We start from the raw sequence: 21,285 nt of genomic DNA, 5'->3' as shown, positions 1-21,285 counted from the left end.
AGAAAAAAGAAAACCAAACCAAACCCAAACCAACTGAAGAACAGACCCATCCCGCTGCCGAGCTAGCCAATTACACACAGTTTCCTTCACAACAAAAGCTCCTGCTTAGTGGATTACATCCACAGCGGCCAAAGGCCTCTGCCCTTTTTCCATTTCCTTCTCCAAGCTTTAGCTGGCTACATTTTTATTCATTTTGTCTAAAACCTCAGGAATTGATTTCAGTAGAAAAGGTTACATCTCATGTGGATAAAATTTCACCACTTAGAATTTTCTCAAGCCATGAGTTAAAAATTGAGCATATCCCACATTTTAGTTCATTTTACATTTGTTTTCCCTTTGACTTGATTTCCCCCTTGATAATTTTGCATGTGGTTTCAGGACTCAGAGTCCTGAGAATGTGTCAGTTGTAATGTTGGTTGTCCTTACAGTTATTGAGTGGGTGACTCTTTCAGATTCATCTTCATGGAGTAATAATACATCAGTATCCATTTGCCTTTGTATTCTTGATTATTCTTAAAATCTTTAAATCTTACATTACCTCTAGCCTATGGATATGTCTCATTTTTAAAAAAGGTTTCCCTTGACATAATTTTGGAATTCAAGATGTTTTTGCCCTATTGTTTACATGTGGGTTTCTTTAATGCTAAGTAGAAAAGGAATCTCCTGCTTTGGAATATTAAGCCAAAGTTTAATTTTAATCCTTAGTGCTTCTGAAAATCAATCTTCTCATGTTTCTCCTGATAGTATTGCTTTGAGACTTTTGTGTGATCATATCCTCTAAACTGTACACGAATTTGAGATTTCTCAATGTCTGTTTCAAAGTGGAAGAATAAGGAGATCTTTTGGGAAATTTGTAAATCTTTGACAAACTCTAAAAAAGAGAAAGGGAAGGGAGGGGGAGATAGAGAGAAAGAGAGAAGGAGAGAGAGAGAGAGAGAGAGAGAGAGAGACAGAGAGACAGACAGAGAGAGAGACAGAGAGAGAGGCGCAAAGGGGAAGAGAAACAACATAAAAAAAAAACTAACTAAACTCCACATTTTATGTAACTGGGTGATGATAGAAAGTGGCAAAGCACCAGGGATGTAAAGTGAACAAAAAAATAAATAAGGCGGCAGTGGGGGTTTGTGGGGGTGGGGGTGGAGACAAGCAGAACAAGCTTCAGGGGGCAAGCCAGTAAGCATCATCCCTCCCAGAACCTACCTCTGTTTCTGGTTGAATTCCTGCTGTGGCTTCCCTGAGTGATAGGTTGTAGCAGTAGAAGTGTGAGTCAAACCTTCACCAAATTGCTTTTGTTCTATACACAACAACAGGAAGCCAGATTAGGACAAGGGTTTTGGTAAAAGGAATGGGGGCACACCTTAGACAACTCTGAAGAAATAAAAGCATTCCAACAAGAAAAAACAAAGTGGCAAAATAGAATGTGTCCAGATTGAATCAAGAAGTTTAAATACGTGACTGTACTACATGTAACCTTTACTCTCAATTTGTAGCATTAACCTTTCTCTGCTAACTAGACATTTTCCTTTCTTTAGCTCCACACAAGACCAAAAAACCAGGTCGCCGCCTCCGTCCTAAACCCACGCGTAGTCCAGAAGTACCCAAGTCCAAACCTGGTAAATGTGACATTTAGGGTTCCAGTTACTATAGATACAGTGATGTGGCTTCTAGTTTGTTTGCTGCCACCCCTCTCTACATTCATATTGTAAATGATGCATTCATGCCTTTACTTGCAATTAGTAAGCGTACAGTGTGAAAAGCTGGCCCACTAAGTCAATTATTAAAGCAAGAATCTTTAGAGTCTTACAGCTGAGTCATATGGAGGACAGCTAAGGTACGGGAAAGCAAGAGTGGATTGAATGGGAAAAGTAAAAAGGGAATTACATTCAGAAAAAAAAAGAGAGAGAAAGAGAGAGAGACTTTGTGTATGTGTACAGCCTCCACCTTAGGACACAGTGCAACTTCCTTAGGATGTCACTCCATAATTAGAGTCCTTGGTGTTTTACTTCTTAGCTCTGGAACCTGCCACTGTACCACCGGAGATCTTGGTACCCACAATCGGTAATTCTGCATCCTCTCTTGCTGTCTTGTCACTTTTTCTTCTCATGGTCTGCAACTCAGGCACAACTGAAGTTCTGTCACCCAATCACACCATCAACCATGCTCTCCTTCATCTCCTGTGTGGGTGGGAAGAGCTTGGAGGCTGGAGAATTCTTCCAGTAAAATCTGCTACACTGGTGTAGGGAAGGTCTGTGGTCTTGGGCATAGCTTCCCGGTTCTCTGCTGTCCTTCAGTCAGAGAGCCTTCTGTTCTTCCTCACAGATGTCTGTACTCATCCTGGACTAAACAAATGGCATACATTTTTCCAGTTTCATGATTAAAATTTCATCATTTTTCTCATCAAGTTTATAAGATTCTGAAAAGATGCACAATCCCATTGGTGAATGTTTTTAGTATGTTTGGATACTATAGGCTGATTATGATCTGGGGTCCAGTATAGCCATGTGTCACTATTTCTTGTTTTAATAGCAGATGTTTATGGGTACTTTTCCAGGTTTCTTCTTGAGCAACTTTAAAATTCCCTGTCTTACTATCTTGTACCAAAAGAAAAGCAAAGCAGTAAAAGTGATACACTTAGTCCTTCTTAAATAGTATGTTCAGGAAGAAAGTCCTATGATAGCTCGTACTTTGACTCAAAGAAACATTTTAAGCATTTTCTTAAGATTGTTCTTCCATGGAAAGCTAATGGTAGACACGAAGAGCTAAGTGAGCACCATTTCCACCATTCCAGCTTCTACTTCCATACTTGAATTGAGTCTCTCAGCTTATGCATCCTTAATTTTGACAGTCACAACCATGACCATTATGCTAATTTTAATACCTTCTCTTCTAGTTCCCAAACCACCCCAGAGACCTAAAGCCACACGCAGGCCAGAGGTACCCCGAATCAAGCCTGGTAATTAATGTCTTACATTTTCAATACCTTAGCATGTACATTCGAAAAGAGTATCCATGTGACACTGATTTCTATATCCATAGCTTAACTAATTGTAATATCTTGAGAAACAATTGCTTCCAGAACCCAAAGCCACACCTGATATGCAACCAACTAAAGACAGTAAACATAAGTCCCCTTGTCTTAGTTTAACACACTTTTATATTTGGAAATGTCATTGAAAGTGTTTCTATATGAAACTAATAATGTAACAGAGCACTGTTATTTTGTTCTTTGTCTTCTGAAAGTATTCACACTGCATATAGAAAGAAAGAACATTTTATACCTGATAGTCTTAGTATCCCATATGTTACAAAAAGCAATTTTTAGGCCTTTCTGGGTTTATGATGAACAGAAGTTGGACTTTTTTGCTCCTGTGACAATATAAAGTGATTTTGCTAGCTATTTTTTAGATAATGCATGCAGGAGAGACCATGTGTTCCCCTGCAATGGGCACAACTGAAAGACTTACCACATAGGGTTTGGCTTCCTTTGAACTACCTGTTGATATGTTAAATTGTAACTGGGTGGTTTTCCACAACATTAAAAAAACTTACATAATAGTTCTGAAGATTCTCTTTACAACTGAAAATTTCTCCTGAGATTCCAACCAGTATAAAACTCACGTTTACTAAGAGATCTTATCATTATAAATTAAGCCCATCAAGAAAGCAGTCTGCATCAAGTTAGAATAAACTGTGCTCTTTATCTCTGAACTAAATATCACTTGTACTTAACTTTGTTTTCTCTTCGCCTGTCTCTTATGTTTGATGCTGCAGCCCATGAGCTGGTCGCATTTGGAAGTGAAGCCCCTGCCCTAGCCATAGGTAACACATGTCTTCCTAACTCCTGTTTTCCCTGAGACTCTGCTTCTCATCTCTCTCATCATCTGTATGTTCAGTTTCATCATCATTCAGACTTGTCCTATTTATTACTTGCTGTTTGGCAGAGGCCATTTTTTAACATGATACTAGGCATTCTTGCATCTGCTCAGCTAAAAGCACCTGGACATTATCCATCCTTTGACCTTCTGAGTCAAACAGATTGCTTGCAACACCTAACACTGCCAAAATCCAGAGGGCTCTGTCCACTCATCTTTCAAAGCAGGAACTTCCTGAAGCTTTTGTTGCATGTGTGTGAGACCAAAAAGTTGGTTGGAGCTTGTAGTGTTGGTTCATCAGTTCTGATAATGGTTCTTTCTTCCTGGATTCCACAATATTCAAATGTGGGTGGACCTTTCTGCTGAGACAATCATCTTGTGAAAAGTTCTGATAATGACGTCATCATCTTGCCCTAGCTTCCTTCATCATCTCTGTTCATCATTAATTTGGACACTGATCCCTGATGCCTTTTCATCATGCTTTGCTTTTGGTTTCCTGAACAATCAGGGGATGTCAATCTCTATACCAATGCTTAGAGGACTTTAGATTACGAGAAAATCAAAACTTACATGAAATCTCCTAGATTTAATGAAAAGAAAAATACAGAGAGATACTGATTTAATACCAGAATTGTAGTTCTTCATTTCTGGTCTACAAAGCATTGTTTCATTTATAGAAATCTCATATACTGAGATAAAAAGTTGTATGGCTTCCCTTTTGTTTTGAATTATCTTTATTCTTTCAGTTGGGAGGGTCTGAGAATTGAAACTAAGTTTTTAATTCGTGTTACACAAGGGATCCTTTGTTGAGCAATACTGCCAGTCCTCCATATCTGTTCTCACATTAAATAATTACATGTAAACTGTCCATTTGAGATAAGTAAACACAGAAACATAGTAAGCAGCATATTTACTACAAACAAGGCCATTGGTTTACATCTGTGTGATTGTCACAGATCTTCAGAAAACAGTACAGTTGACAATCCTTTTCGTATCCTAACAACCATCAAAAATAATGGTGGTGAATGTGTTTGAAACACAACAGAAGCCTCCATAGCCATTTTCAGAATAAGTTAGTGTACCACATCACAGACTACAGAGCAACGGTATCAGAATAGAGAGATTCAGATGGTCAACTATAGGGAAATACTTTAAGTAACTTCACAGCCATTCTGGATGAAAATGGTGTAAGAGTCTTACAGTATAAGCGGGCAGAGAATCTGGCCAGCTACTGGCAGTAATAGAATTTCCCTGGACTTTACAAATGCTTTTGAACATAACAATCTTATATTCCTTGATCACATCTAAGTCAGAACTAACATCTTGTGACTTCTTCCACCAATACAAAAATTAAGAATGTTATCAGATAGCATATTAGACCTATAGAAAAGCTTCCTCCGTCTTGCTACACCTGCCTCTCTAATGTACTCACCAATGTATTTGAAATTTGCCTTGATTTATGACTTTCTTTGTTCTATAAAATTATAAAATTTCACAAAACTGTTTCCATATTGAAGCATGGAATTTGGGGGGTAATCTAAATCTGTGTTTCTGGGCCATGCTCACTCAAAATATCTGTAAGATAAACACTCTTTTATTCCCTTAAGAAAAAAATTAACAGGGTTAAAATACTTCACCTTTAAGATAAATTACTTTGTATATTTCTTAATTTCTGTCATGTGTTGCTTTTGGTCAGTTACTACTACAGACATTGAACCTGTAATTACAAGAGCCAAGGCATCAGTGACGACATTAGGTAATAATTTTTTAGTCTTTACCTTCTATTTAGTCTTCGGTCTTTACATTATCTGATTATTGTCTGATTCATAGCTATCTGGGTCAGAGGATTTTTCTTTCACAAAAATACCTTACCACTAACTGTATTTCACATTTTAAATATGTCAAGAGTACTGAAAGCATGTTAGATGTACGTCTCTGCAGCTTCTATAGATGCAATCCCTTTAAGCTTCTCTGAAGATATCATCTGCAGATATTCCTGTAGCTATCACCCCACCCCCATTATCTTGCTTTACACATGCTTCACGGAGCCTGTGAGTCTACTCAGTACTCAGTAGTCTTCATTAAAGATAAGACGTCAGACCCACTTCAGAGTGCCTACCCCTTAAGCTATGGTTCTTGAGTTCTTGTTATTTTGAAGATATGAAAGACTTTCATTGTATGCAAGTGATTTTAGAAAGTGTAAAACACATATGAAATGCTAATTTTATGGGTTGTATCTCTAAACTGAGTCTTTCTAAGGACGGTTATCCAAAAGTAAGTTAGCCCAGGCTTCTCTGATGTGATAACATTCCATGCATCCGACTCTCTTTGGGTCTGAAACTTCTCTGATGCTAGCAACTAACAATTAAGTTTTCAGTATAATAAAAATAATGTCATACAGTCTGTCTCAACTGTCAGCTAACTAAAATGGTTTTATATATATATATATATGAATTCCAAACCAAAGAGGCATTTTTTCCTCTAGACTCGAATCTGAGAAGGTCTCAGAAACCTTACATTCACTTGTTCATCTTTCTTTAGTCCTGAACTCATACAGTCAGAGTAACCACTTTGTTTTCTCTAGCTCCCAAAACATTACGACCAAGAATTCGCCATCGACGTCCCAAATATAAAATCACCCCAAGCCCAAAAATACCTCAGATTAAACCAGGTAAATATGGTTCTTGGCTCATGTAGCTCTTCTCTAGGTATGGCCAAAGTGGTAGTTATATGCGTAATTAAGTGTGAAGGCTTAAGCCTTAGAAGTAGCTACCACCAGCATGGTGTTCTGTCCAATCCCTAGACTTTCCTATGCTGTTTTCATGAGGAATTCCTTGATACCTGAGACATTTTTGTTTTCTTCCTCTGACATTTAATTACTTAGCTTTTTGATTATAAATTAGAAAAACCCATATATTTAGTTTATTTGACAAAATGCCAAATTAGCATCTGTGAGCTATGCACTAGAGGTAACAAGTGACTTAGATGACCAAAGGAACAACTCTCATGAATGGAAGTAAAGGATAGAGGGCAGCAGCAGATAGTCACTGTTTTACCAGCTGTTAGGCACATAATAAGTTATTCAGTTAAAAAAAATGTATATATGGGCTAATACATGTAACCTAAAACCTTTAGCCTTTATAGATTTATCAGCAAGAATGGGCCTGAGTCCTACGAGACAAGAAGGTGCCTTGTATTGGGGGGGAGGGGGACAGACAATAGAAAGATAGGAACCAGGAGTGTGGCCTTACTGCTTAGTTGAACAATGATGTTGTTTTTGGAAAGTTCACAAAGAAGATTGCAGGTGCCCAACTTCAATGGTTGCTTTGAACCCATTGGTATGTCTTGCTACTGTTCAGAGCCAGATCTTCTCTGCCTTGATAAGGAAGAGAAATAGTAATGAATTCCATGGACTACTGACAGTCCAGGGCTAGCTCTTTTTTGCTTTTGCTCAAACATAGGTATTCATATTATTTTCAAAGTAGACTCTCAACAAAATCAAACATTGTCTCATTTTTCTTTTGTACACTGAAGTTAATATTCACTGTGTCTGCTTAAATATATCAATATTCATATTTATTATGACTCTAGGATTTGTTTTCCAATATATAGTCTCACCATAATTGGCATTCACACTAATTTCTCATAATTGTTATTTATCATAATTGTTCTCATATGATCTTATTCATGTATAACATTTGTCTAAGCAGTTTTCTATCACATTATTTGCTAATATAAAAGCAATCAAATGTATAGTTAGTCCTGTAGATAAACACGCAAAATTACCATTAACAATGTATAAATGCCAAGGATAGAGCCATATTGTACAAACATCTGTGGACTCTTATATAGATACTTTAAAGTTTTTGGAATATGTCATTGTTGTTGACCATAGAACCAGTGGTCAACAGTCTGGTAGACTTGGGAGATATTTGGGAGAACTTGATGGATTTTCTGGTGGGTTTATCATTTCCTTGTTTTAAATTTCCTTTGATCATTTCTCACAGCAGACGTGGGACCTATTACTCCTGAGCCATCTTTAGGTAACAGTTCTTTATTTCCTTCTGTGGGTACTTGTTTCTGTTCACCATTTAGCTTTGCCATGATTGCTGAGAAAATAATGGTGACAGCTATGTGATCCATGCCCTGCCTTGAAATTGTGTCAGGCTGAGTCCTTGAATATTATGACACCTGGCCCTCCTTTAGGCCTCTAATGAAGCATTAGTGGTGGTACAGTGAAGCTTGTATGAAACGTTTGCCCTCTGCATTCAAGTTCTGTGTAACTGGTTTTGGTTCTGCAGTTGTTTCAGTGACTTTCAAAAATACTTACTCTAGTAAATCACCAAGTACAGAACCTCTCTGGGCACAGTTATGTTAAATTAAAAGCATTACTGTAGAGTTGGTTCAAGATTCATACCACTAGAGTTGAATGTGGAGTTATAACCTATCTGGGGTTAGAGACATGTTCAAAGAATAGGGATTGCTCCTAGCTTATACTTCTTTTTTTTCTTTTTTTTTTTAAATTATATTTCTTAAATGTAATTACCTATATATATATATATTTTTTTGTCTCTGGACAAGAGAAATCTGTTAATATACTAGAGAAACAAATTTCAAACTCTAATGATAGAATTTCTTACCTCAAACTATTAAAGGAAAGAAAGAAAGAAAAAAGGAAAGAAAGAAAGAAAGAAAGAAAGAAAGAAAGAAAGAAAGAAAGAAAGGAAGGAAGGAAGGAAGGAAGGAAGGAAGGAAGAAAGCAGGCTAGCTCAGGCAGGGCACATCATCCTAGGCAGAGTTTATGGACTCATCAGCACCACCCATGTTAATTCTAAATTTTTTTCTGTCAGCTTCAACAACAAAAAAAGTTCGCCGTCCACGTCCCAAACCTCAAACCACTCCCCATCCAGAAGTATCTCAGACAATCTTGGGTAAATATGTGGTTTGTGATTTAGTCTGTGTTAGAGGGTATCCTATATATCTCTTTAGGGTAAAAACTCCTGGTTTGCCAAGAGAACACCATATAGCTAGGCAGTTTCTGATTCCTTCTTAAGAGTTGTGTCTTAACCATTTTATTTACTTACTCTATGATTATATTCATATCTTAAAGATAAGGCTTAGCATAGGTTGGGCCAAATGATCTGCTCAAATCTATACTCATTGAGATCACACTCCTCTCCTAAGCCACCTCAGCCCATGGCTCTGAAGTAGGAGGTGTATTTCATTTACCCATTGGTTGGCAATACAACAGAAACAGAAGCTGTTCCTGCATAAACAGAAAGTAATGTAAGGTAGCATGTTCATGCAAATGTAAAATAAGTTGAGCACACCAAATGCTACATGTTAGGAGCTTTGTGAAAATATCCAAAATAATTAGTAAAAAAAAAAAAGCTCAGGATTTGAAGGTTGGAAGGATGAAGGAACAAATGTCTTCCTACATAGAAGACATGTCAAACTTGACTTCCCAGGCAGTATAATGTATCGATGCTCTTCTGTCAGATCTGCCAGATGGGCTCACAGAATGAATTAAAAGAGACAGGAGGACTGAAATCTTCAACTCAATTCTACAGGACTTCATAGTTATCACTTCTCCACAAGATCATCCTCTTTCTGTTCATAGAAGTAGTGATAACTCAACCCAATGATGACAAAAAACTAAGGAGTAATCCTCATCTTGTTAGGTAACTGTGTTCTCCGAAGACTTTACCCCTTAATGAGTGTGGTTTCAATTACCTTATAGCTATGAACACACATCATAGACAAACTATACAGTGTGTCCTTAACACTTCCTGCCTTTTTACTGTGCGACCTCCTCATCCGACAGAACTGTTTCTCTCTGTCTGGTTCTAGTAAGTCACGAGTTCAGCACATACTCAAGGGAGGATATAAATACAAACTTTATATCTGTTGTGGCAAAAAGTATTAACCAGTCATTTTGAATTACCATTTTGTTTATGTTCAGATATCTGAACTACTGGTTGCATCTGGCATTGGTCAATGCTTTTCTGATTTTTGCCTTTTATAAAAGTCCTAGGTGTCTTTCTCTGAGGATGAGTCATATTTTCTATATAGGTTCTCATGTTAAAATTGGATAATTAGCCAGCAGTAGGATTCTAGACTTGACCTCAAGGAGATGCTCAACAGAGTCCAAAGGCTGGAACTAATATCTGAATCAAATGAGTATACGCAAATTCTTTGGAGAAGTATTGGAAGAAACAGAATATTCATCTTCTCTAAAGTTAAGAACATTAAAAATAATGTTGTAGTCCAAGACACCTTGTTTTTTTCTGTTAAGATGAATTTTCTCACATTCTGTGCATTCATAAGATTTCTTCGGTTTCTTTTATCCTTTCGATCAGTTGCTGCTACAAGCCTTGAACCAGTTATTAAAACTGAGGCTCCAGGGATGACATTAGGTAATGGCATACCATGTTCTTTTGCATCTGCATTTCCTTTCCATTTTATCACCCTCATGACCACTGCTTCACAAAGCTTCTGCATCTTCTGGCCATTCAATTACTTAATATGTTTATGTGTGTTAAAAGGTTATCTTATTTTTATGAGAGTTAACTTATTGAAAAATACACATATATGTGTACATATAGACTCACCATCACACCTTAAATTTGTCTTGTCTCTGCTTCTGTGCATATCATGTTTATCACATCCATATTTTTGCTGTGGGGCAGCCATCTCTGTCCATGTCTATATGGGAACCTATTGCACCTTCTAGGCTGAGTTAATTTGTGCAGCTCTTATAATGTGATAGGGTCTTTTTGAAGCTCTAAATTTCTGCATTTTCACTGTTTATATGGCTTAGCTTTTGTCATTTTAGGAAATGATAAAACTTTGATGTGGATGAAAGTAGAAAATGTAATTCAAGACTGGTCAATTAACATTATTAGAACTATGATTATACTGAAACACCACACTTGTAACTTGTGCACGCTGTAACTCTGCAAGTCTTTGGAGCATTTCCTCACTCAGAAATCCTTATAAGAAACTGTAGGAAATATTATTGATATGTAGATTCATATTTCTTCACCAGTTTTGTTTCTCAGAGAAATTCGAGTAACATAAAAAAAAGCACTGTATCAAAACAAAGACAAATATTCCAAAGCTCAAAAGGGAAATTTCTTGAAGCTCATGAAACCATAAGAAGTGTACTCCTAGTCACCATTTCTAAAACTCCAAAGCCTGTATTAACCTGATATTTTCTTCCTTCAGTTCCCAAACTGCCTCAACAACCAGGCTATCCTCATCCCAAACCTAAAACCACAAGGAGTCCTGCAGCACCTCCAGCCGAACTGGGTAATGTGTAGGTCCTGGGTTAAGAATTCTGACATCCTATTCAAGCAGGTTCCACAGAAAATATAATAGCAACTGAAGGTCAAAAGCTCAGATAAGGTATAAGGCAGGGGATGGGGGCAGTGAGTCCCCTTATGCTCTGCGTGCTAGGATTCTCTCTGCAGTGGTTGCTTTTCTGGCTATGTTAGTCATTACCAAGCATTCATAGTGAACAAGAGAACAAGTATATGGTTGTATTTGTGAGAGATGATTTCCCAGTTACTGTTAAGGCCTGTGAGTTGTAGTAAGTATTGTAAACCAACAAGGCCACAATAAGTGTTTTCTGTATGGTGCTAGGAAGTTGATACATCAGCCTTTTTAGAGCATATCATCTCTGCAGAATGTTGTTTTGGTTGCTGTGTGTTTGTTTCCTAAAACTGATTATGAATGTAAAGGTAATCCCTACAGAGAAGATAGCATAGACTTGAGTGGAGGATAATGGGGAAGTTCAGAAGGGCAAAGAATGCATGAGAACCAGTGAAAGGAAGCGTTTCCTCTTATGAAAAAGATAAGGCTTCTAGGAACTGAATGACTTTCATTAGGCTCCTGCAACTATGACCTATAGGGCATGTTGAAAGTTTTTAATGTTGAACTTGGGAGCTTAGAGGTCATCAGATAATTGATTTGTGGTACACTTTCTTTGGGTACCTTGCTATGCCACAGACAGAGTGGCTGTCCCTTATAATGTTCTCATAAGTACTCAAATTGGGTCTCTTCTCAGTGAGGTGGATTTGGTTTAGATATTAGTCAGCTTTGTTCCCTATAACAAAACTACAAAGGAGAGGTTTGTCTAGGTCAAATATCAAGCAACATATCACAGGCTCTGTGGTGAAGTCAGTTCCAAGCTTGTATCACCTCATGGTGTGGTGCTATGGTAGGTGCATGTACAGGATCTAGAAAGTGATCATATTTCAAGCCAGGAATAGAGAGCACTGGAAAAGCTATTTCTTTTTCTTTTTATATATATAAAAGCTCCTCTGGAGAGCTCAAAAGGTTATGCAGAACTATCAACAGGTTGTGGAAGCCATCTCATACCCTCAGTGATCTAAGACCTTTTCACTAGATCCATCATCCAAAGGTGCCTCTGCTTTCTAACAGTACCTGTGGACTGGGCCTCAGAGGACACAGGTTGTATTCAAACCTTAGCTATCTGTTCAGCACATTAAGTAGGGTCAGATCATAAAAGGATAAGGACAACTTTACAGACCCGTACCTACAAGGCTTTTTGTTCCCTCCTAAGAGATAAGCTCACCATCTAAGAGTCAAGACACTATATTCTCTTGATTCAGAGTTAACAACATGGCTGTGTGTTTCAGACATGTTTCTATTCTGCCAGAATTTGTTTTAAATGAATATAGTAGTTTTTTTATGTTTAATATTTGATTGGGCTTTTTGTTTATTTTGCTTTTGTTATTTTTGACTAGTTCCTACTCCAGACTTTGAACCAGTTGCTCCTTTAAAAGAAGATCCAGTGACCACAATAGGTAACGATACCCCTGACTCTCAGCAAAAACATTTTCTGTTCATTGTCAGGTTCATCTCATGTTGCCACCCAATTACATTCTTCATTTCATTTGAACTGAAAATCCTTAGAAGCACTTGTCTCTTGTTTGTTAGATGCATGGATCTAGTTTGTGTGATTGGTCTGCCTCATAAATTGCTTTAAGGTATTTCCATGTTACTTTATGGTTTTGGTTTAACCAAGATTCTTTTGTTAAGCCAGTTTCATATATCTTTGTTGTGTCTACCTCTAATTTGTGCATGCCAAGCTTCTCTGTTTGTTAATATGCTGGCAATGTGATTTCATACATTGAATAGCATATTATCAATCTGATTTAGTAGTCTGAATAGCATAACATCAGGTTAATATTTTTAAATAGTAAACTCCAACCTTAATATGAATTGAAGTCTTTTCTCTCTCCTCCTCATAATTTAGATGATTCTCAGCCATGTTAGTCCAATCAGATAATTTTAGGAGATTTTTTGAAAATAATAGTCTTGACTTTCTGAACTAATAATTTTAATTGTTATATTAGTATTTCCTCCTCAAAAGTACCTTCAATAACAAAAGATAAAATTACATAGTGTGGGTTACAGCTTTCATACATGGCCCAGAACTCAAGAAAGTTCACCAAGCTTTGAAATCCCTAAAGAGTTTATTTTTGATTTTCTAATATGCTGAATAATAACTTTAAAATAACTCAAGCTTACCTCTTTTTAATCTCCAAAAATTGTCTGAGAGAACACAAACTTAAAGCTACCCAACTCTAAATATGTTAGGTCTCCTAGATAAACAAGGGGACCTTGATTCAAAGAGCCTGAGAGCCATCAATGGTTGCAAATATCATGTTGTTTCAGGTATCCCCTAGAGAGGGAAGATTAATGGTGAGCACAATCTTTACAGTTGGGAGGGACAAATATAAGATGTTTCACTTCTCTGTTTGGCAGTTAATGGAGTCATGAGAAGTTATTTTTTGACTGGCTTCTCATGTGTTTCTTAACTACAGAACTTTTTATGCAGTCATATTTTCATGAACCTGGTAGTTTTTTTTCTTTTTAGTGTTCAAAGATACAAGTTAGATTTCTATATAGTACTTACAAAACATTAGAAGATATGTATGGGCATGAGTAAAAATGTCCTGAAGTCTTCCCTGTTAGAATCAGATAAGCATCATAAGACGAGGAATGACTTGCCTGCAGCATTACAAAACGAGGGCAAAGATGATGTCTGTCTGGGAGAACAGTGCTAGCTACTGTTTGTCTGTCTGAACAGAAGGATTGATATTTGCCTTGATTTTTAGTAGAACAGCAATTCCGCAGTGTTGCATATTGGAGTCTTAACAGTGATCTATTCTTACAGCTCTGGAGATTACTTACAACTGAAAGACCAAAGTGCTTCCATGTTTGATTTTCCCTGAGGTCTATCCTTGGTTCATAAATGGTTGCCTCGCTATATTACCAGGTGGTAATATCACTGCCTTTTGTCTATATATGCTCATGGCACATACCTACTGTCTCTTCTTCTAATAAGAACATTTGACAAATTGGAGAGCCCAACCTTCTGATCCCTTAGTTACAACTTTAAAATTCTGTTTTCAAATACAGCCCACTTCGATATACCCCTTCAATATAAATTGTAAGGACACAATTCAGTCCATAATACCCTTCAACCAGAAAATTATATATATATATATAATTTTAGAGAGAGAGAGATTCTAGATGTTGTGTTATGCTAGAAGAATCATTTTGAAGCAAATGTTGTGTGTTTATACATGCCTTTTAAAAGCTCATATTTGTTAATTCAGTTCCTATTACAAACCATGAACCTGTTACAGACCTTGAAACAGCTGTTGCTTTTAGAACAGAGGCCCCTGGGACAATGCCAAGTAACACCCTTACTTGCCAAGTGCTTCTATTGCTTAGTGTATAATCCACTAACTCTCCATCCCCATGAGGTGGCCTTTTCACCTTTCTGAGAGCGTACCCATCCTCTTTAGCCATCTGCTAGAGACTTCAAAGCTTCTTATAGACATGCTTCCTGTTGTGTTTATGAGAGCTAAGCGTGAACTCTAATAGCCACACAGAACTATTGAAAGTGTCGTGTTGTCTTGTGTATCACAGAATTCTGTATTACAACTGAGTATTGACCACAGTAGAAGGACTGCTCATCAATAGCAACTATTCTTATGCTCCTTTGGACATCTAGGTTTTTAAACTTGTTTTTGAAAACTATTATACACTCTATTTCTTTGGTGATATAATTTAAGTAATGATATGTGCATAATGATATATGTAAGTGATGATTTAGGTAATGATATGTTTTACTATAAATTTGACAAATTGAGGATGACCCATGTGAAATGTTAAATTATAGGCTTCTACTATAATATAACCCAAGTCTCTCCTACCCTTCATTAAATGATTCCTTTTCAATCATTTTCTCCAAAGTGGAGGTCTATGGCTTTCTCCAAATGAGTATTAGTCTTTTTGCATTGAATGGGCAACTCTAAACAGGAACTTACTCCAAACCACCATCAATGACACTAAAGCATGGTTGTTTAAAAAGAGTGAAAACTTCAAACTAAAAGAACAATCTCCTGCCAGTTTAGGAAATCTGAGAGCTATTGAAGGCTCTCTTTTCAGTATCCAAGGCCATAAAATCCAAAGTAACATGATGTTTCTCTTTCTTCAGCTAGCAAAATATCACAAAGAACTCGCCGTCCACAGCCCAGACCTAAAGTCACACTGAGCCCTCAAGCACCTCAAACAAAAACTGGTAAATTTGGGAGTTACATGGCTTGTGGGTGAGCCTGATAGTCTGTCCCCTCAGAGACTCAAAGCAGTGCTTGTGGTAGGCAGTAGCATCTCTTACACTTCTGAGTGGGAGGACTAAAGCAGCATCAATAACTTCTCTGTTGATGTTTTAAGGAAAATACAGGAAGGTGAGGCCCAATAGCCGAATAACTTTTTTTATTTCAATGTAAGAACTTTTATTGCAACTTTGTATTTAGCAAATTTCAACCTATGCATTTCTATTCAAATCTTTATAGTGAAACTACATTAACAAACTCAGTTTGCTTATTTTAAGTAAACAAATCCTAAGCCCTTTACATTTTCCCAGGCTCAACATTTGCAATTGTAAATAATAAACTCACTATAGAAAGTTTCTTCTTCTTCTTCTTCTTCTTCTTCTTCTTCTTCTTCTTCTTCTTCCTCCTCCTCCTCCTCCTCCTCCTCCTCCTCTTCTTCTTCTTCTTGATGTTCTTCTTCTTCCTCTTCCACTTCCTCCTCCTCTTCTTCTTCTACAATAAACTGAGGCCATGCTGCATAATATATCTACAAAGTAACAATCTGAAATCTAGAAAAAGACAATATTAAGGTTGGCTGGGTTTGGACCTTGAATATGCTACAGGATTTTGATCAATAGAGAAAATAGAGGGTCAGCCAGAAACAGTCCAGTCCAGATGGACTGTAAGTGTTCACTCACTCTGTTTGTTGATGAAACTGCATTTCAAATGGTCTATCAGGCCAGTAGAAGGGGGACTATGAAGATTTAATTCAGAGCTTAGGTAAGATACAGAGATACTGCATCATACACAGACTCTTTGATTTTTACCCTTTATGCTCCTGGGGAAGATAGATGCTATATTGAGTGTTAGACTAGTAGCCACCTTTATGCTGCTCTCTTATGATTTGCATGGAGGTGTCAAATTCTACAAGATTGGCAAGATCAACACAAGCCATGTAGTGATTATTTTTTACATATGCTTCAAACCTGTACCAGTGTTTACTTAAACATAGTACCTCATGTTATGCTTTTTAGCTTACTTTTCTAAGGATATGTTAAATGAATGCATTAAAATATTTTCTAACACAGTGTTTCCTATATAGGCTAGATTTTTTTTTTATTAAAAACCTTGCAGAATATCATGTTGACAACTATGCTTGTTTGTATCCTCCTTCTCCTTTTTTTCCTCTCCTTTCTTCTAGTCAGCCAGGTAGTTAAAAAGCTGAGTCCAATAACCATCCCAACAAAAGTTTAGCACACTCTTAAAAAATTCTTTTAGATAAAAAGTTAATTATATTCTTTCCCTTGGGACAGTTGATATTCTAGTTATATGTAGTATATGTAAATGTTCTAACTCAATACGCATTTTTAAATCTCTTTGGCTTGTGTTGTTTTTGGCCAGTTCCTGCTGTAGTCCTGGAACCTGTCACTCTTAGACCTGAGGTCCAAGTAACAACACTAGGTAATGTTGCTAAGCTATTTTTGTAACAAGTCTTCTTGTCATAGCAAGAGTCTCATCTTACTTCAGGTGGCAGCTGGGTAGGTCTTTGTAGCCATTCACTTATATTCATTGAAAGTTAGAAGAGTTTCTAATTGTCTGCTTTTAAGATATTATACATGAAACTCCTTAGGGCCATTTATCTGTCACATTACCTACTTGAAGTTGTGCCCTGTTTTGTGTTTTGTTTGAAGAACACTTTTGCTGCAGCTATGTTTCAAACATGTCTCAAGTCTCAGGCACACAGAGAAGACATTAACAACTTCTTGGTGTCCAAAGGGCCCGTATTTATATTACACTTTTTTCTGTTGACATAATATTTTGTTGTTTTGTTTATATTTGATATGTTTTTATTTTGATAATTATATAGAGATTCAATTATGCATCATGAATCATAGATAGTAGAAATGCACACTATCCATTCAAATTTATGAATTGTTCCTATCCATTTTAGTTCTGGCCATACCATCTTATGAAACTTAGATAACAATTACTAGCTTTTATTTCTATAGTTAAATAGTAATTTTTCTTCATAAAATTTTGTATGATTGAAAAAAACTAGATGATGAACATGTAAGAACAAGCAAGCTATCATCTTTTCACCTTCCATGGCTTCCTGACTCATAAATAATAAAAATACAAAGTAATCTAATAATTTCTTCCTTTAGATCCCAAAAAATCACACAGAAAAAAACATCGTCCACGTCCCAAACCAAAGCCTATACCAAGTCCTGAAGTACCTGAGTCTAAGCCAGGTAAAGCATATGCACTCGGTTTAAACAACCTCAGCAGTGTGACCTAGCAGGGTTGTGGGAGTTACCTGAGTGACAGAGAACCTCCAGTATATCCCAAATAGAGCAAAGATACAATTCTGTGTGGGAGGGGTGGGCAGTCAAGTATCTCCATTGTACAATGTCAAGCAAACAATGTTGTGAGGGAAGTCTGGGCAATTGGATACCCACCGCTTCCTGTGTGCAACCTTCTCAATAACCACACACCTTAGTAACTTCCTTTTACCTCCTAAAAATAAAGTTATTTTGGGATAATTATATTCAGTTCAAATAAAAAGCATTATTAAATGCCTTCCACCTCTTCCTTATTCCCACTAACACTTTTGAGTGAAATAGATGTGGAAGCTATATTTTGATTTTTGCAATGCAGAGTGGAAACCTTTATAAATATAGTTGAAGATGGTATAGGAAGAATCTGTACATGAGCATGATGAATTTTTGGGTGTAAACAAAAAACCTTAGGTAAGTAAGTATTTGGAGCCAGGGACTAGAGATTAAAAAGGAGTAGAGTCTTGAGATCATACTAGAGCCTGGATGACTAGAAGAGAGGAAGGGAATAAATGTGAAGGAAGAGAAATAGATGACATTAGTCAGAGGAGCCTTTGGAGCATTGCTATGGATGAGCTCTCCCTTCAAGGTTGTAGTAATCCATTCTATATCTCAGAGGATATGCATTTCATCTTGCACATGCGTATCAAGGTCTTAGGAATGTGGTAGGGCAGTGCAGTGGAAGATTGGGCTTGTAGACATCAACAACATCTTTATTTTTATGCTCTCATGAGATATTCCTCCTTTGTCTGTGATGAAGCAACACTACCAGTTTATCATGCTGATGCCTCAGTCTCTTACCTAATCTGAGCTCTAAGCAATGCCTCCACAGTCTACTCTAGGTCATTCAGTAGATGAGAAATGAACAACGACAAAATAGCTACCTGACTTAGGGATGATGAAGTTTTAAGAAATCAACTGCTTACTTTTCTCAGATTAATTTAAACATTTTTAAATGTGTCATGCTGTTATAGAAACTGTATTATGCTAGCAAGATTCATAATGAAGAAAAGATCTGATTTTTCAATTGTATAGAACAGTCATTTGGTTTATTTTAATGCCTTTGCTTAGTTCCTTCAAAAGAACGTGAACCTGTGACACTCAGAACTGAGACTTGGGTGACAACAAAAGGTATTAACATGTTGTGATGCTGGCTGTGTCCTCTCTCTTGCCATTGTCAAACTCATACCATCAATGTCATAGTCACATATTCTTCTCCTTGTGGTGACACCAGCATTCTCTTTGCCATTCTTTGAAAATCTTCATTCTGAAAAATACTAAAAACTATGTCTCTTCAAAAAACTTGCCTCTTGTGGGACCCACCATAAATCTAACTCACGTCTGTCAAACTTGTAACCACATGGAATCATCTGGTCATTGTGTGTGTTCTGGGGAATGTGACTCTCAAAAGCAGTTCTCATAGTTTTAGCCATATCTATACTGTCGAGGAGTTTCCTTAAAGATCTGAAATTCTTCTCTTTATTTAACCATTCATTCACTTTTACCATGCGACATTTGTTCTTTGATTGATATTTCAGTTAGTTATGTGTGCCACATCACTGCCACCACCATGTTTTATCAGAGGTTCTCAGCATTTTTGTGTAAGAGTGCTTCTCCCTATGTTTGTCCAGTCTCAAGTTTAAGTATCTCAGTTGGGTTGTCCTTGAACTAGCGCTCTTCCTATCAAAACCTCTCAAGTATTGGGACTACAGGTGTGTGCCACTATTCCTGGCTCCTTAACTATTTCATTCTATACACGTTCTATTTTTGTTCTTTACTTCTTGACCTATCCAATAGGCCTTTGAGTTAAAAGGCTGAAAAGTTGAATTGCCTACAATATGAGAAAAATCTGATGTTTTACTTAACTTAGCACCTGCCCCCATAGCTTTTGAACTACAAACTTTGTAATAATGAAGATTTTCTTTCCTCAGCTCCCAAAACACCAAAACGAACCCGTCGTCCACGCCCCAAACCTCAAACCACACCAACTCCTGAGGCTCCTCTAACTAAACCTGGTAAATTGAGTTTCTCAGCACAGGGGTACTTATAGAAGCTCTGGGGAAGCCCTAAGGAAGGTCAATGGTAGAAGGGTGAGCTTGTGTGAATGAAAGTGCTGCATGGCCTACTCTGGCCTCCACTGCTGTGTGTAGAAGGAAAAACATTAGGGTCATGTATGGCAGCTGATTTGCTTATGATCTCTAAATAAGTATCATCTCTATTGTCACATAACTTTTTTGGTACTACTGATTCAATTATTTTCTTCTCTGTTAATGGAAGTTCTTGATTGAAAGAATTCAGAGGTTTGGATCTGATCCAAAAAGCATTAGTGATCTGCCTATCCATCTAGAATACTCCACTTTTGTAAAGAGAGCAGAGAACTAGCTGTCCTCTCAGTACCACACTTATTAAATGTCCCTTTTCCTGGTTTGATAAGCACCCTTGTCACACATGAGATCTCAGCCCAACCCTACTCATGAGTTCTCAGAGTACATTTGGTTCACTTGCGTTATTCTTGGCTGGATCTCATACAGAAACACTGTTGTACTCCTGCACATTTAGACATGTTATTTTCTTAAAGCTTCTATACAAAAGCCCAAGTTATATCTGGGGGTTTGATAAATGTCTAAAATTTCTCAGTCTTCAATAGTGCTTGGAATGAGATTTTCCACATACCTAAAGGAATATCACCTTGACTCTATTAAGAGGTTTAGCAGAACATATAGGCAGTAACTGAGTACTTCCTAAAGAAATGTTTACCAGGGCACAATGTGACCAAATCATCAAGTAACAAGAATTAAATTGGAGACAGTTTCTTAAACTCATTTCTGACTTATTCCAGTAAGAGTATACTGTTGTCTTACTGACTTTTTATGTATGTTTATTTTATTGTTTTTAATTAGTTGCTGCTACAGATCTTGAACCCCGTGCTCTTAGCACCGAAGTGCCTGCGACCGTGGGTAATAAGAATGTGTGTCTTTCTAATCTTAGTGCTTTTCCTGCCATGTCGTCATATCACTACTCCTGCATCTTAGGACCATTCCACCACCATCCTCTGTCATCACGCCATTAGATTCTTTCTCTTAAAATTATCCTCAGTTCTATGCCAAGTTATTTGTTGAATTCATGAGCACCATGCATGAACTAACTTCAGGACACCAAACCACCATGTAACTCACTGCTCAACACTGTGACATGTGCACTTTTAAAGGGTGCTGACTAAGACTGTGATTTCATGTGAATCCCCGTCTGTCATGTTTGTGCTGTATATCCGTCGACAATTGCAAAAATATGCTTCTTTATTCAGAATGTTTCTTAGTGAACTAGAACCTTTTTTTTTTTTTTCGAGACAGGGTTTCTCTGTATAGTCCTGGCTGTCCTGGAACTCACTCTGTAGACCAGGCTGGCCTCGAACTCAGAAATCTGCCTGCCTCTGCCTCCCAG

The 21,285-nt window shown here is 37.2% G+C and overlaps 1 protein-coding gene across 16 annotated transcripts in view; it reads left to right on the top strand.

The window, feature by feature from the left end:
* Positions 1 to 21,285, top strand: part of Abi3bp (ABI family member 3 binding protein) — a 204,500-nt gene that overhangs the window by 129,876 nt on the left and 53,339 nt on the right. For 11 of the 16 annotated variants that reach the window (XM_028760244.1, XM_028760240.1, XM_028760238.1 and 8 more), the window contains exons 20-36: positions 1,533 to 1,613; positions 2,011 to 2,058; positions 2,891 to 2,953; positions 3,772 to 3,819; positions 5,569 to 5,628; positions 6,457 to 6,543; positions 7,880 to 7,915; positions 8,723 to 8,803; positions 10,232 to 10,288; positions 11,100 to 11,183; positions 12,644 to 12,703; positions 15,412 to 15,495; positions 16,910 to 16,969; positions 17,674 to 17,760; positions 18,916 to 18,975; positions 19,776 to 19,859; positions 20,745 to 20,801. The exons of 4 other annotated variants lie outside the window; for them this stretch is intronic. In XM_028760244.1, the coding sequence (XP_028616077.1) occupies positions 1,533 to 1,613; positions 2,011 to 2,058; positions 2,891 to 2,953; positions 3,772 to 3,819; positions 5,569 to 5,628; positions 6,457 to 6,543; positions 7,880 to 7,915; positions 8,723 to 8,803; positions 10,232 to 10,288; positions 11,100 to 11,183; positions 12,644 to 12,703; positions 15,412 to 15,495; positions 16,910 to 16,969; positions 17,674 to 17,760; positions 18,916 to 18,975; positions 19,776 to 19,859; positions 20,745 to 20,801 (1,137 nt within the window). The remainder of the gene's footprint in view (positions 1 to 1,532; positions 1,614 to 2,010; positions 2,059 to 2,890; positions 2,954 to 3,771; positions 3,820 to 5,568; positions 5,629 to 6,456; positions 6,544 to 7,879; positions 7,916 to 8,722; positions 8,804 to 10,231; positions 10,289 to 11,099; positions 11,184 to 12,643; positions 12,704 to 15,411; positions 15,496 to 16,909; positions 16,970 to 17,673; positions 17,761 to 18,915; positions 18,976 to 19,775; positions 19,860 to 20,744; positions 20,802 to 21,285) is intronic. One more of the 16 variants, XM_028760243.1, reaches the window with a different exon arrangement.

This window comes from Grammomys surdaster, unplaced genomic scaffold (assembly GCF_004785775.1).
Source record: "Grammomys surdaster isolate TR1022 unplaced genomic scaffold, NIH_TR_1.0 126398, whole genome shotgun sequence".
Classification (NCBI taxonomy): Eukaryota; Metazoa; Chordata; class Mammalia; order Rodentia; family Muridae; genus Grammomys; species Grammomys surdaster.
This window is presented reverse-complemented; position numbering and strand designations above follow the sequence as displayed.